The sequence below is a fragment of the Trichosurus vulpecula genome, chromosome 5, assembly GCF_011100635.1.
Source record: "Trichosurus vulpecula isolate mTriVul1 chromosome 5, mTriVul1.pri, whole genome shotgun sequence".
Lineage (NCBI taxonomy): Eukaryota > Metazoa > Chordata > Mammalia > Diprotodontia > Phalangeridae > Trichosurus > Trichosurus vulpecula.
Window position 1 is genome coordinate 53168275 of NC_050577.1, and position 15319 is coordinate 53183593.

The 15319-nt window shown below is 39.4% G+C and overlaps 1 protein-coding gene and 1 pseudogene across 3 annotated transcripts in view; one reads left to right on the forward strand and one right to left on the reverse strand.

The window, feature by feature from the left end:
* Window positions 1-280: 280 nt before the first annotated feature.
* On the forward strand, window positions 281-7235 carry LOC118850878 (annotated as a pseudogene).
* Window positions 7236-13603: 6368 nt separating this feature from the next.
* The window catches only part of DBF4 (DBF4 zinc finger), a 39755-nt gene continuing 38039 nt past the window's right edge, over window positions 13604-15319 (reverse strand). For all 3 annotated transcript variants that reach the window (XM_036762041.1, XM_036762038.1, XM_036762039.1), the window contains exon 12: window positions 13604-15249. In XM_036762041.1, coding sequence (XP_036617936.1) covers window positions 14223-15249 — 1027 coding nt within the window. In that variant the 3' untranslated portion in view covers window positions 13604-14222. The remainder of the gene's footprint in view (window positions 15250-15319) is intronic.

Below are 15319 nucleotides of genomic sequence, written 5' to 3' on the forward strand. Positions count from 1 at the left end.
TCTTTTTACACATGAGAAAACTGAAATTCAGAGACCAGTTTTGCCCAAAGTCACACATACGGTGAGAAACAAGGGGGATTTATACCCAGGCCCCCATCCCCTATCACTGCCTTGTCATGGTGGAGGGGCTAGCTCAGTGAAACTATGAGCTATGCTGTGCAGGGTTCCTCAAGATGGACAGGTCATAGTGGAGAGTTCTGACAAAAGGCTATCCACTGGAGAAGGAAATGACAAACCCCTCTGGAATCTTTGCCAAGAAAATCCTATGTACAGAACTAAAATGATAAAAGAGAAGAAATTGGAAGATGAGGCCTTCAGGTCAGAAGCTGTCCACCAGCCAAGAGCAGAGGATAACTACAAGTCACTCCAGTACTAATGAAGCAGTGGGTCAAAGCTGAAAGGAAGCTCAGCTGCAGATACATCTGGTGGCCAATGGAAAGTCTGATGCTATAAAGATCAATATTGCACAGGAATCTGGAATGTAAGGCACGTAATGAGAAGACAAGACTCATTGGAAAAGACCCTAATGTGGAAAAGATTGAAGACAAAAGAAAAGGGGGATGGCAGAGGATGAGATGAACAGATAGTATCAATGTACATGAACCCAGACAGACTTCAAGAGACAGTGGAAGGATAAAGACGTCTGGTGTGCTATGGCCCATGGGGTCATAAAGAGTCAGTCACTACTGAACGATACAACTCTCGTCAGACTCCAAATCCAGTTCTGTTTCTATGATGCCACATCTCCCTGTACTAAGAACAGGCTTTATTACCTTAATAAGAGAGTAGGAATAAGTTTTTGGCAGCTAGAGTGCTAGGCTTGGAATCGGGAGTTCAAATTTGGCCTTAGTCACTTATTAGATGTGTGACCCTGGGCAAGCAATTTAACCCTGTTTGCCTCAGTTACCTCACCTGTAAAATGCACTAGAGAAGGAAATGGCAAACCACTCCAGTATCTTTGTCAAGAAAACTCCAAGTGGAGAAACCAAGAGTCAGGTAACAAAAGGCACTAGAGGAGGACTTTAGTAGGTAACAGTGGAAAGTGTGTTGAACTTGGAGTGATAAGGCATGAGTTTCATTACCTTCCCTAATGTTTACAAGCTGGGGGACCATGGGCAAGTGGCCCAGCTCCTCTGAGTTTCGGTTTCATCATTTGTACAGTGAAGTAGCGTATAAACTGCTGGGCTTGGAATAAAGACCCGAGTTCAGATTCTACCTTACAAACTGTGTGACTCTGGCAAGTCACTCAGCCTCTCATACTTAGTTTTCTCATTCATAAAATGGAGATAAAAGTATTCACAAGGTTGTTATAAAGATCAAATAATTATATAAAACAAGACATTATTTGCCAGATAGTGATCATGGTCTACCCCTGAGCTGTCCTTCTAAAAATAAAAATATGCAGTTAGTCACTATGCATAGTAGAGATGATCTCTAGAATTGGAATTAGAAGGTAAAAATGGAAACAAGTCCAATTTTATAAACACACCACACACTGTAACTCTGAAAATCACTCAGTAAACATTTATTAAGCACCCACTAACTCTGTGACAGGCACTGAACCAGGCGATGTGAATACAGACACAGAAGTGAAACAGTTCCTGCCTTCTAGGAGAGTTTACAGTCTGCTTTGGCCCACAGCGTCAAGTGCTGCAGACATATCAAGGAAAATGAAGACAGAAAGTTTTAAAATCACACTTTTATGGCATAAATGTAATTCTATAAACATTAGAGAAATTAGATAAGTATTATGGGTGGGGTGGGGTTTAGCTATGATATAACCAAGATATATTTTTAAAATGTTTCTTTCCTCTCTAAGGAAAAATTGTTTTTCTTCAGGATCTTTCTAAGTTATAAACATCTGTTCAAGAATTATAGAATTGGAAATCAAGGGGATGCCAATCAATTGGGGAATGGCGAAACAAATTGTGGTATATGAATGTAATGGAATATTATTGTGCTATAAGAAATGAGGAGCAGACAGATTTCATTACAACTTGGAATGACATATATGAACTGATGCTGAGTGAGGGGAGCAGAACCAGGAGATCATTATACGCGATTATAGACACACGGTATCTGCAAGGACTTACTTTGATATACTTGATTCCTCTCATCAATACGAGGTTCAAAGACAGCCCCAAAAGACTCATGATGGACAATCTATGCACATCCAGACAAAAAATCATGGAGTCTGAATGCAGATGGAGGCAAACTGTTTGCTCTTTCTTTTTTTTCCTTTTTCTGTCTCTTTTGGTTTCATTTCTCTGTTCTCATGATTCATTCCATTGGTTATAATTCTTCTTTACAACTGGACTATTATGTAAATAAGTTCAATATGAAGGTATATGTAGAACCTACATTGGATTACATGCCATCTTGGCGGGGGGGGAGTGGGGAGAAGAGGGAGGAAGAGAGATTTTGGAACCCAAAAACCTGTGGAACTGAATGTTGTAAACTAAAAATTAAAATTAAAAAAGAATTATGCATACAGAGGTCCAAAAGTTATTACTCTTTAGCTAATTTGGACATTGAGAATACCGATTTCCCCACATAAACAAGTTGTTGCTTTAGGGAATTACTTGTAGGCATGACACTCATTTGTTGCCTTCTAAGTGAAAGAATTACATTCATTCGGTGCACTCCCAAATGAACTCCCAAATGTACGTCTCCCCACCCATCTCATCCCAGTTTTCCAAATAGTTCCAAATACTGCATTGGCTGTGCTTCCTGGAAGTCCATTTCTTGGGACAATTTTGATCCCTCTGCATCATCAGACTTGACTCCCAACTTTTTCTGCAGCTGTGCTTACTCCTTGCCTGAAGCCTTCTGGGGTTGCTGCTGCTGTTGTTGTTCAGCCATTTTCAGTCATATACAACTCTTCGTGAACCCATTTGTGAGCGTCTTCACAAAGATACTAGTGTGGTTTGCCATTTCCTTCTCCAGATCTTTTGACAGATGAGGAAACTGAGGCAAACAGGATGAAGTGACTTGCCTAGGGTCACACACCTAGTAAATATCAGAGGCCAGATTTGGACTCAGGAAGGTGAGACTTCCTGGCTCCAGACCCGGTACTCTATCCACTAGGCCACGTGATGTTACGGATCACCTGAAATCTACTTTGTTCTTTGTTGATACTCTCTCCTTGTCTTCCATCACACCACATTTCCTTCCACCCTCTCTGACTGCTTCTTTAGTTTTTCTTTTGCTGATTCCACATTCTCCTCTTCTGTCTCTACACTTCATCCCCTGGTGATCTTATCTACTCCAGGAGCCTCAGGTTATAATCTCTATGCAGATGATCCCTCAATCTATACTTCTACCTCTAACTTCTCCTCAGGATGCCCATCGTATATTCCCAGCTTCCATTCATTTATAGTTCCATTCATTGTCCATTGACACTTCAAACTCAACATTTCTAAAGCTGAATTCATCTCCCTTTCCCATAGCCCATTTTAATGGCAACATCATCATCTATAAGCTCAAAGACAACATTAATGCTTTTTTTAACCTCACCCCACATACTCAATCAACTGCCAAGCTTCAACTTTTACAGCCTCTCTCCAATGTCCAGACTCTTCTCCATTCTCACTGTAGCCACCATATTTTAGGCATTTAACTTTTCTCTCCTAGACTAGTACAAGTCTCCTAGCTTCTCTTCATCTACCTCTTCAACCCCTCCTCTGTATTCTTGTCCAAATAATTTTCCTAATGCACAATCCTATTACTCTTCCCTTTAAAAAAAATTAAAACTTCGGTGGTTCAACATGACTTACCAAATGAAGTTGAAGCTCTGAGCCTGGTATTGGAAGTCCTTCATGATTTGTATCCAGACATTTCATTGCACACACATGGAGTGGAGGACTGTCTGCTCAGTCACTTACACCTCTCAAATTCTATAATTCTACATTCCTTCTAAAGTGAACTACTCTGTTTCCCATTCTGATCCAGACATGTCTGATTTGTTCTAGCTCCTATGTTTGAAATAAAAATAAAGATGATAATGAATGATGATGATAGCTGGCATATACATAGTGCTTTAAGATTTACAAAGAATTTTACATCTATTAACTCAGACCTACAACAATTCTGGGAGGTAGGGGCTATTATTGGACCCATTTTACAAATACGTAAACTGAGGCTGAGAAAAAATTAAGTCATTTGACCAGGTAAATAGACTCTGTGATAGGAAGCATATCTACCAGAGATCCTCCTCAGGCAAGCTGGGAGAAATGTTTTCCTTAAAAGTTACTAAAACTATTTTTAAGACTTAGTTGGTAGACACGGTGGCATTGAAGTTGGTGGCATTGGGGCCTTGGGATCCTCCTTCTCCACTCACACACCCTGCACCACAGAAATGACTGCTGTAACATAAACTAGAAATGGTACCCCAAAAGTCTGGAGATTAGGACTCTGGTGGTTGAAAGGTTTTTACGACACTGGTAACCACCAGTAACAAGGGAACCTCTAACAGGAAAAGAGGTTGCTCTAAAAGGCTTGTGTATTCTCAGTATCAGTTGAACAAGGAACTGAGAATTTCTCAGAGAAGGGAGATAAAATTGCTAAGGACGGTCAGTTTCTCAAGCAGGAAATTTATGGCTGCTGTAGAAATGCTTGGAAACAAGGTTATTTGATGAAGAATACCTCCAGAGTATTTGCAGATGACCCACATCCCTCTGCAAAATGTAGTAACATGGCATGAGCACCTTCTTTGCTCTCAGCTGATTGCTTATTTTTGCCAACACGGCAGATGTCTACGAATTAATTTGTTCACCTGAAAATTGTGGAACGTGGTATCTTGAAACTTAGAAATCCAGGCACTGAGCAAGATTTAGACATATATAGTATATGGCCCTAAAACCTGAAGCGGATTAGCTGAACAATATGGCAGCTAAAACAAAAGGAACTGAAAGATGTGGTCCATTGTAATTAAATAGCTACAGCAGGAGGAACCAAGAGTTGTAACCAGGTGTTACTGGCCCAGGCCACAGCTTCTGAGCCTGCCTCCCAGCAGGAGGGTGGAGGAAGGGAGGAACTGGCTTATGTACTTAATAACTTTGATAAATAAATAATCGTTGACCCTGTGAGCATCAGTGAAGATCACTTCAGGTTTGTACTTGAGGAACACCTGGACAGCGTCCTCAGTGAAGCATCTATAATGGCAGATTCATGTTGTACTCAAGATGACCAGTGGGAATGTCATGTCGCAGAGGGCAATGCAATATGACAGGTCTTACGGGATCTACTTTCTGGGTCCATAGGGAATGATGGATATAAAAAAGAAATGATGCGCTTCATTCTGCAATAGACAAAATGACAAAAAAGATCACTCTGCAAATATTTTTTCAAAACTAATGTACTATTTTTGATGTTGATTGAGGCTGCAAAGAATGGAAATGGGAAAGAAGTAAAAGAACACATTCAGGTTTTCCATGAGTGTACTAACAAACTGAGGTTGCTAACTTAGCCTGTTCTATTTCAAACAATGAAGAAGGGGGGCAGCTAGGTGGCTCAGTGAGTAGAGTCAGGCCCTGGAGTCAGGAGGACCTGAGTTCAAATCCAACCTCAGACACTTGATACGTGTACTAGCTGTGTGACCTTGGGCAAGTCACTTAACCTCAATTGCCCTGCCAAAAAGCAAAAAAAAAAAATGATGAAGGCATGGAGCTGGTTCTTATGTCAGGGCAGCCCTGTATCTTCAGGTTATCAATGCTCTATCATCGTTGGCCAAAAAGCCACAAGGTAAACTGGTCCAGGAAAATATGGATCCTTTGAAGAATAGTGTGAAAAAAACAAGTCCAGGTTCTAACGCCATTGATGATGGCTTCCATAGATTATTACCTGGCTGTCTCAGAGAATCACATTTTGCAAGATGTAAACAAGTATGCAATTGCTTTCAGAGAAAAAGATGTTGATGGTCTAGACCAGGATTTCTTAAACTTTTTCCACTCTCAATCCCTTTTAGAATTTCACTAGTGTTGGTGCTGCATAGCCTGAGGGCATGCTCAGTGCAAAATGCACATGCTTTACATTCAGAACCAAGGCTGCAGTGAAGTTGCTTGATGCAACATGGGCAAGTGCTGCCAGAAACACCTCGGATTCATTACTTGTTTAATTTTAATTTTTGGTCGTTGAGTATTCGGAAGCCTTTTATTGTTAGCAAATTTTTCTTTCTGTTTTTTTTATTGCCAAATTTTTCACAACCTCATATGGGGTGACAACCCACAGTTTAAGATGCTCTGGTCTAGACCACACTCTTGGTGCCGTTTGGGGTTGGGCAGCCACAGTCGTACAGATAACATTAGAGATAGATAACTACGAAACTGGATTCTGTACTCATAAGGTTCTTGAGGTCACCAGACTGCTTTCTAATATAGTTGTGCGATGTTTTACTGAACAAGTGGATACTGCCATGGAAGTTCTCAATTCTGAACCTGCCCAACAAATGGATTAACACGAATTAATGGATGTCTCCAAATTGGTTATGACATCAAAAAAGCTGTGTTGATGATAAGGACTCCTGAAGAAGTGGACAATTCTGACTTTGAAAATGAAGACTTGGTATTACTGGATGTTTAACTTATTGTTGGTCGAAGTGCATGAGCTATCATGGTTCAGCTTCCCCAAGAGTAGAAAGCTTTCAAGAAGAGCAAACTGGATGTCCAAGTATCCACAAATGGGATGAGTGGCAATGATATGACTTTCCTGGGAAAACATGTACATGATCATAATGGTGATGATAGATTTCGCCAGAGATGAAGGACCACTTAAAAATATGTCAGGTGTAATTAGAGCAGCTAAGAAAATTGCCGAGGCAGGATCAAGGATGGGTAAGTTGGGAAGAATCATTGCTGACCTTTGTCTAGACTCGGCCTGCATATAGGACCTCTTTGTGTACCTCCAGTGCATTGCTCCATACTTAGCAGATGTCCAGAACTGGAGCAGAGATTTTGTAATCTCTAGAGTGGATAGATAGCGTAGTATCCTTGATCCTGTTGGCCAGGGACCTGATGAATGCTGTGGTACAATCTGTGAAGGATTCTTCTTATGTGGACTCCACCAAGTACCAGAAATTACAGGGAATGGCTTCCCTGAACCTTCCTGATGTATCCTAAAAGATGAAGATCCCAGAAAAGAAGTCCTTGGTGAAGAGAGAGAAGCAGGACGAAATCCAAGTGAAAATCCAACTGACATCTCAAAATACGAATCCTGTTCATGCCCTCCATGGACAGTAAGTAGATGGAGTGGCCTCTGCTGCTCCCAACATCCTACCACTGTTTTCTTCAAACTAACTCTCCTTCTGTGAATCAGGCATTTCCTGTTCATCCAAATGTATTTACTTATTATAATATTGATATTAGATGCTACAGGAATGTCTTCTTTTTAAACCTAACTATATGATACTACTCTGAGAACAAGCTTGTATTTCAGTCAAGGATGCTTTTAGATTCTGGAACCTTTATTTCTAGTTGCATTTTTAAAAAAAATATGAGCTTGAATAAAAATAAAAATTAATAAGTCTATTATATGATGGTATGTCTATCTTAACAATGGAAGCTTTGTACTGCGATTGAGGTGTTTGTGTTCCCATCTGTAAACATAAAGGTGGGAACAGTTACTGTAAGTATTCAGGAGTGGAGGTAGTTAAGAAAATATACCATATAATATCACTTTCTAACTCAAAAGATTTTGTATTTGGAAGAGAGCACTTTGGTGCATGTCGCCATGATGAAGGCTGTCTTCAAAGAAACTAGTTTGGGCAGATAGGCAGTTATTAAATTAAAAAGTGATCTCAAGCATCAAGGCTTGCCCACTTGGGCATCTTGGTGAATAGAGTGTTTACCAAGGTTGGGAGTAGCCCTTGTGTAAGGGACTTCTGCAAAATGACAATCTAGAAGAAATTCAAAAAATTGTAAAACAGTAATGCATAAAGTTCAGTAAAACATAATGCATCATGAAGAAAACTGATTACTCTCTTTAGGACATAGACTCAAAATTTTAATGCTTGGTTACAAATTACTGTACTTTGCTGAGGGACATTAATAAAATTGCCCTTTCAAAAAAAAAGACTTAGTTGGCTCAGGGGACTGAAGGCTCAGACAGCAGCCAACACTTTCTGATTATCTAAGCACAAAAAAGCCCTTGAAAAGTTGCAGCATGGGCCTGATGCTTGATACTCAACCCAGAGGCAGGGGAGCTGTACTCAGCGGAATCAGGGTAATGTTCTTGTTAAATATCCTTGGTCAAAACCCTTCTCCTTGATGTGGCCAGGTAAATATCTTGCTAATTATCAAATCTTCTAAGTGTTTCACTTTGTTCCAAGACTGAACTTGAGGTGCCACACCAGCTTGGTTGGCCCTGGCATAAAAGAGATTCTGACATTTATCTATTGAATTCCCTCCTGTTGAAGCCAAACTCAGGTGTTACCTTTTTGGTCCTCCAGGTAAAAATCACCACTCATGATCTACCTTGTATCATGCATATTATTATTATTATTATTAACAACACTGTATTTCTTCCGTTAGACTGTAAGTTCCTTGAGGGCACAAGGCCGTAATAGGGTTTTGGTGTGTAACAAGAACCACGAGGATGGAGATACCCATGTGGGAGATGCCAGGGACCTGCTTCTGGGATAAAACATTCTGTGTTGGCCTATCACCATCAGGGTGGGAGCAGCATGGAACGGTATAGCCGGGACTGTCTAACTCTACATGACCAAGGCCCAGTCTCTTATCTTTTGGGTGCCATCCAAGGGTGAAAGATTTATTATGGATACTATGTAGTAAAAGGGAAGAGTCTGCAGGCTATTTTCCTCTCCTCTTAGGCCCTGGTGCCCAAGAAGTGGGCTTGGGCTCTTCGTCTTGTTTCATTTGCCTTTTTGAGTTCTAGGTGCAGGGCATCCTTGAACTGAGAGTTTAAGCCTTAGGGATTGTGGGATCTAGGAATCCAGGACCAATGTTGCTGCCTGCTCAGCAGGGAACCTCTGAGAATACAGGATCTCAGGGATGCACGGGTAGGGCTGGAAAGGTTAGACTTGAAACTTTGTGGGATTAATGTAGCAAATGAACTAAAGTAATCCCTCTTCCCTCTCCAGAAACCTAAGTGGTGTAGAGCAAGGATTATCCTCCTTGGTGTTGGGCAGAGAATATTTGAATGCTTGTTTTTGTCATACTTTGGAAGTAAATATTTCTTTGTAAAAGCAGATGTAAGTGGTTAAATGGAATTGGGGTGCTTGGATCTCCTAACATTGGGGAGGAACACGATCTGTGGGGGCTTGAACCAATGGCAGAGATAATGGGGAGCTCCTCTCCCACCCCACTACAGGTATTGGATAAACCTGCCAGAGAGGTGAAATGTAACACACCTCATCTGCAGGCAACGGGGGTCAGAGCAATCATGGTTACATCTGTATATCCACTGCCTAAAACATAACAGGCAACTCATGTTCAGTTAGACATAAAATTAACCCAATTAACTTTTGGAGTCATCTCTCGTTTGTGTACACTATTAAAAGAAAGTATTTTGATAATTTCTTTACTTTTATCTGCAAATGCCTCTTCCCCTTCTCCCCACAACAATTATACTATCAAGTCCCATGTAAAAGACAATCCTTACATATGCATTAAAAAACAAAAAATCCTACAACTTTTTTAGTATAACACAATTTTTCCTCCATATATGCTGCTCCATACCAAGGGGAGAAAACACTGAGGCAGATCCACCTGACCTCAATTAACTGAGAAAGGATCAAAAGAAATTATTTCCAGAGTTTCTATTGACTGTTTGCAAGAGGCAAAAATTTCTAAAATAAATTTAAAAATGTAAAACATTATGTATTATATAACTCTTTTCTACCCTATCCAAGACATTATCCATATGGTAGGACATCATTAACAAAGAAAGCTCATGTTAGTATTACTAGGTGATTGCCATAAAGGTAGATTCTTTAATAAAATGTGAGGACTCCCCCAACTCCTGCTAACCCAATCTATGGTCATGCCTCCTACTGATTTTTAAAATTTTTATTTTGAATTTAAACACCAAATAAAATGGTCCTTTCCATACATCAGTGGTAGACTTGAATATGCAACAGCGGACCTTAATAGATGCTTGCTTTTCTTTCTGATTGTATGGTATGTTCAACCTGTGTTTTTCAAAGTTCTCTACTCATCTATGCTTGTTTATAGACTTGCTTCTCTCTCTTTTTTTTTAAAGTCTCAATGATGCTGCTCACCTTCTGTCTCTCCTTTCTCTCTCCTTTCTTTCCTCCCCACTTTAACAACCCCCTCCCCCTTCCACCCCAACTAGGAAAGTGCAACAAATATATAGATGAGCAAAAAAATTTCCAAGATCCCACGTTAGCAGTGTCTGAAAATGCATGTCTTTTAACTTATGTCCATCACTTCTCTGTAAAGTGTCGAAGGCAGCTTCATTATCAGTCTTCTAGAATCAGGTAACAATTTCATTGAACAGAATCCCCAAATGTTTTCTCTATATAATGTTATTGTATACATTATCCTCCTGGTTCTGATCACTTCCCTTTGCATCATTTCATACAATGCTTCCTAGGTTTCTCTGAAACCATCCATTTGGTCTTTTTTTTTCATTCTTAAACTGCATTCTTGTAATTTGTTTAGCCACTTCCCAATATGGGTATGAGGTAGAATATCAGATTTATTTTTCAATTATCTAATTATTGGTGATTTGGAGCCGCTTTTCATAGGACTGTTGCCAGGACTTCCTCTGAAAACTGTCCTTATGTTTCAACCATTTATTTACTTGGGAAGAACCATTTATAAATCTGAATCAGTCCCTTACAGATCTTGGAAATGAGACATTTCTCAAAGGAACTTACAGAAAAGATTTTTTTCTGTTACCTCCTTCCCTTCCTTTCCCTTCTGGCTGCTGTCCTGTACTTCATCAGGGTCTCCAGAAACTCAGTTCTTGCAAGACCGTCACATCAACGCTGAAACTCACACTTTGGCAGCCCCCACCCCCGCCCTTGTCTTTACTCTCTTCTCAGTATTTTTATGGTTTATCTTCGCCCATTAGATTGTGAGCTCCTTGACAGCAGGGCCTGTCTTTTGCCTTTTACCCTGGTGCTTAATACAGTGCCAAGTGCACAGCAGAATAATAAACATTTGACAAGACACATAAGGTACATACCAAAGACTGACTATAAGGGATTTACAAGAACAGACTGCTTACCTTTTATATAACATAAAATGTAAAATGTATGTCTAACATTCTTATTAATAATTCTTGAGCTTATAAGAAAGAGGGGGCTAAACTTGACTACATGAATTTAAAAAGTAAAACCATTTAGAAACAGCTAAAAAGAGTAACTTTCATACGAGAAGTGCAAGAGGAAGAAAGGATACAGAGGATTTAGATGAGGAGGAGGGCTGGTAGTTCTGGTAACCTACTTTCATTGGGAATGAGTTTAAGAGGGAACAATACATATATACTTAGAATATAAAAGTCTTCTAATTTAGAAGAAATAAAATGGTAGGGGTTTAGTGAGGAGGGAGAGGACAAGGGAGGGATTTTTAGAGGGGAGAATGAGGGAATAGGTAAAGGGAGTTTAGATTAATGGGAATGGGGGTTTAGGGAAGGGATCCTTAGAGGGGGGAAGGCAAGTAATAGGGCAATGTAGCAGGCAGACATAAAGTAAAGGAGGCAGGAAGGATAGGAAACAAAAGATAGGTACAAACATAAAAAACAAAGATCAGGAGCAAATTATGTTTGGGAAAGTATATGTTTATATATGCATGTTTATATGTGTAAGTGTATGTATTTATCAAGAAGTATCTAAATTATATTGTAGCCTTCAGGGAGGTGGGGAGAGGGAAAAAAAGAATAAAGTTTAAAAGTGCACAGCAGAGAACAAAAGAAAACACAAGGAAGCAAAGAAAGGATAGACATGTATTATTTCTCATACAGGCTTTCTTGAAATGAAAATGTTACATATTTTGAATCCTCTCCTATGTTCTGCTATGTATATGACATGCTTTTTTTCCTTCTTACTTTATATTTAAATTTCAATATATAAGTTTATGATATGTTTTTGTTTCTTTTCTCTATTTTGTATTTGTGTTCTGGTAAAATAAAATTTAACAAAAAAAAAAATAAACGTTTGACAAAGTGACCTAATTTTTATTACACTGGTCTTTTTGTGTGCAAAACCTTTCAGAGTTTATATAATTAAGGCTATTTGATTTGTGATCCTTTCTAATCATTGTTTAGTCATAAACTTTTCCCCTATTCATTGAATTTCCCTGCTCTATGTTGTGAATTTCTGCTAAGACTGCTTCCCAGTTTTGTTTTTTTTCATTTAAGTCCTAGCCCTGGTGATTGGGGTCTTCAGGTTTATCATACACTATGCTATTTGTTTGCTTCTGCATGCTACATACTTGATTTGTACTGATGGATCTCCTTTTAAAAAAACTACCAAATCACTTTGATAATTGTTTTGTACTACATAGATTGAGTGTTCTAGACTTCTTTTCCCACTAAAAAATGCTTTGTAGTTGCATTCCTAGCTTCCAATGTTTTTGGTAGATGAGTCCTGAATATTTTATACATTCTGCATTTTTTCTCATTTTTACATCCTCAGACTTTCCTCAGTATCCTTTTTCTCCTGAGAGTCATCCTATACAATAGTATTTTTAGAAGACAAAATGAGAAAAATGGCAAAACTGATCAATACACTGGAGAACTCTGCAAACGTGTAATGTGCAACACCTATGGACATCAACCTGCCTAAAGGGGTGGGTTGGGAATGCCCTCTCTTCTTTCATGCTTGATCTTTGTACTTCTGCTATTAAGTTCTATTCAGTTTCCCTTTTTTTAAAAAATCTTTTTAATTTGTCCAAATCTGAAAGTACATTAAGTCACCAATTGTTAGTCTATTTTCCCCTGCAATTTGAGTTGCCTTCAGGTATTTAAAAGTTAGAGAGTTCAGTGGACACATCTTATTGAATGGTGACTTTTAAACATAACATGGCTTCCCTGCTCTTTTCATGTCTGCTCTATTTTTATTATGGCCCTGCCTTAAATCATCACTGTTTTGAGTTTGTTTAAAGCGTAAGATTTTACTCCATCCTCTTATTTTAACTGTCTATTTGCCTGCTTCAGGTCCAGGCACAGAAGCCTGGAAGCTAGTTTGGCCCTGTCTCCTGCCACTGGATGGGGCCACTGCCCTGGCCTGTGCTGGGTTACCTCTCTGGGTGCTCATCTGGCCGCCTTTCCTGCTTTGGAATCTTGCTCTTTCTTGCTTCATCTTCCATCTAGCCTAGCTGGTCTCTGCTCCACATTTCTGCAGGACCCTGACTGTCTTTCTATGCAATCCTGGAACAGATGGGAGCAGTTTGGAGAGGAGTCTCTGGGTTTTCTTTTTCTTTTACATGCCTGGCACATAGTAAGCATATATGTGCTTATTCCTCCCCCTCCTTTATTGCTCCTGTACATTTTCAGAACTTTACTGGGATGTTTGTGAGGCATCTGAGCTCTACTAGATTTGAACACACCACTCTCTTCCCATAACTCCACCCAACCACCACCCTCTGCTAAGGTCGCTGAAAGATATGAACAGCTTGCCAACTTGCACAAGAACCATTTTTATTGTACTGGCATATATTCAGTTCTTCAAGAAAATCAAAGGACAAATGGACGTGACATCCCTTAGGACATTGCTTAACAGGTACCAAACACAGCTCCTCCTAAGGCAGCACTCACATCTGCACACTGTAATTTGTAAACATGCTCTTTTACCGTGAGTCGTATTCAGTGGTATGCATAGTGTCCCAGATCTAATATTTGAAATAAATTTAATTGTAACACCCAAATTTGAGACACTAAGTTTTTAGACTAATTCTATAGTTAAACTCAAAATTTCCTTCTCCAGTGCGAGTCATTTTTCTTGCAGTGCAAGTTATTTTTAACTGCTCATTCAGAAACGGATTTATTTAGAAATTATGTACAAAATATACGAGGTAGCAAACACCTTAACTTCAGTTGCATTTACTTATATAAAAGTACTTAATTCTTAAGAAAATACTAGTAATCATCTTTATTCTTAATATTTACATTTGGTTATTAAAATGTACAGATGACACAAATAATAAAGCAAGAATTTTTACATATATATAAAAATATTTTCAGGTATACAATCCTCACCACTTGTGAAAAATGCAAATTTAAAGCAAAAACAAAAAACTCCTCTAAAACCCAGTAAACGTAGAGGTCGAAGATGGGGAAGAGAGAAACATGGACAACAAGCTATTCCCACTTTCTTCCTCCCAAACCTCTAACACGTCACGTGAACTGTGGTTTTCAGAATAGCCTGTAAAACCCAGAAACTCAGAACTGTCTTCACTGGTTTGAAATAATTCCACTAAAGGCTGTACTGGTGAACTACAAATACTGTTTTCTTCTTTTGTAGCAGGAAGTTCTGCTTTGTTCTTTAAGGGTAATTGGACATTCTTCTGCTGACTTCTCTTTTTGTTTCTCCCTAAGACTATTTTTACTTTTCGGTGCAGCTTCCCCGAAGGTAAACTGTCTGTACTTTCCACTGCTGCTTCTCTGAGTTCTTCATCAGGAGGACTATGGGATATTGTCTCGGCTTGACCAGCAGGTTGCTCCGGTGAATGGCTAATGACTGTAAGACTAGAACCGTTACTGTGTGGGGAAACAGTGCCTTTTTTCTTCTGACGCGTATCTGGAAAAATCACACCGTCTGACTTTCGTTTTAGTTGAGACACGTTTTTGTCTGTTTGGTCAAAATCAGAAACGTGCATAAATGTCTCTAGGACATACGGGCAAAATTCTGTTTTTAGCTCTTCTAAGTCTTGTTCGTTTATAGTTCCTTTACGGTCACAAACTTCAGGAGCGCATCCCTGCGTATCTTTATTCAGAGGTAGTCGTTCCAAATCCAGCTCACTGTCTTTCTTCGCTGGATTTATTAGATAAGATTTCCTACACTCCAAATGCTCTCCGAGTTTGCTCGCTGAGTTGTAAGGACACGGACTGCATGAAGCAAACGAATCTATGGGCTCCGAGCTGAAGGCCACCTTCTGTGAAGGATCCCTGCACTCTTGATACTGGAAATCCTGTTTTATCACCTGTTTGGTAGTATGTCCCCAAGAGTCATTTGGGGAAACATGGTGCAATTCCAGCTGTTTTTCAGGTTCATTCCTTTTAAAAGTATTTCCAATGATGGGGGCAAAAGATCCAATACTGCATTTTACTCTTTAAACAAGAAAAAGAAAGAAAAAAACATTAGATTAGCTACTGAGGAGTCAAGACATATCTTTGGAAT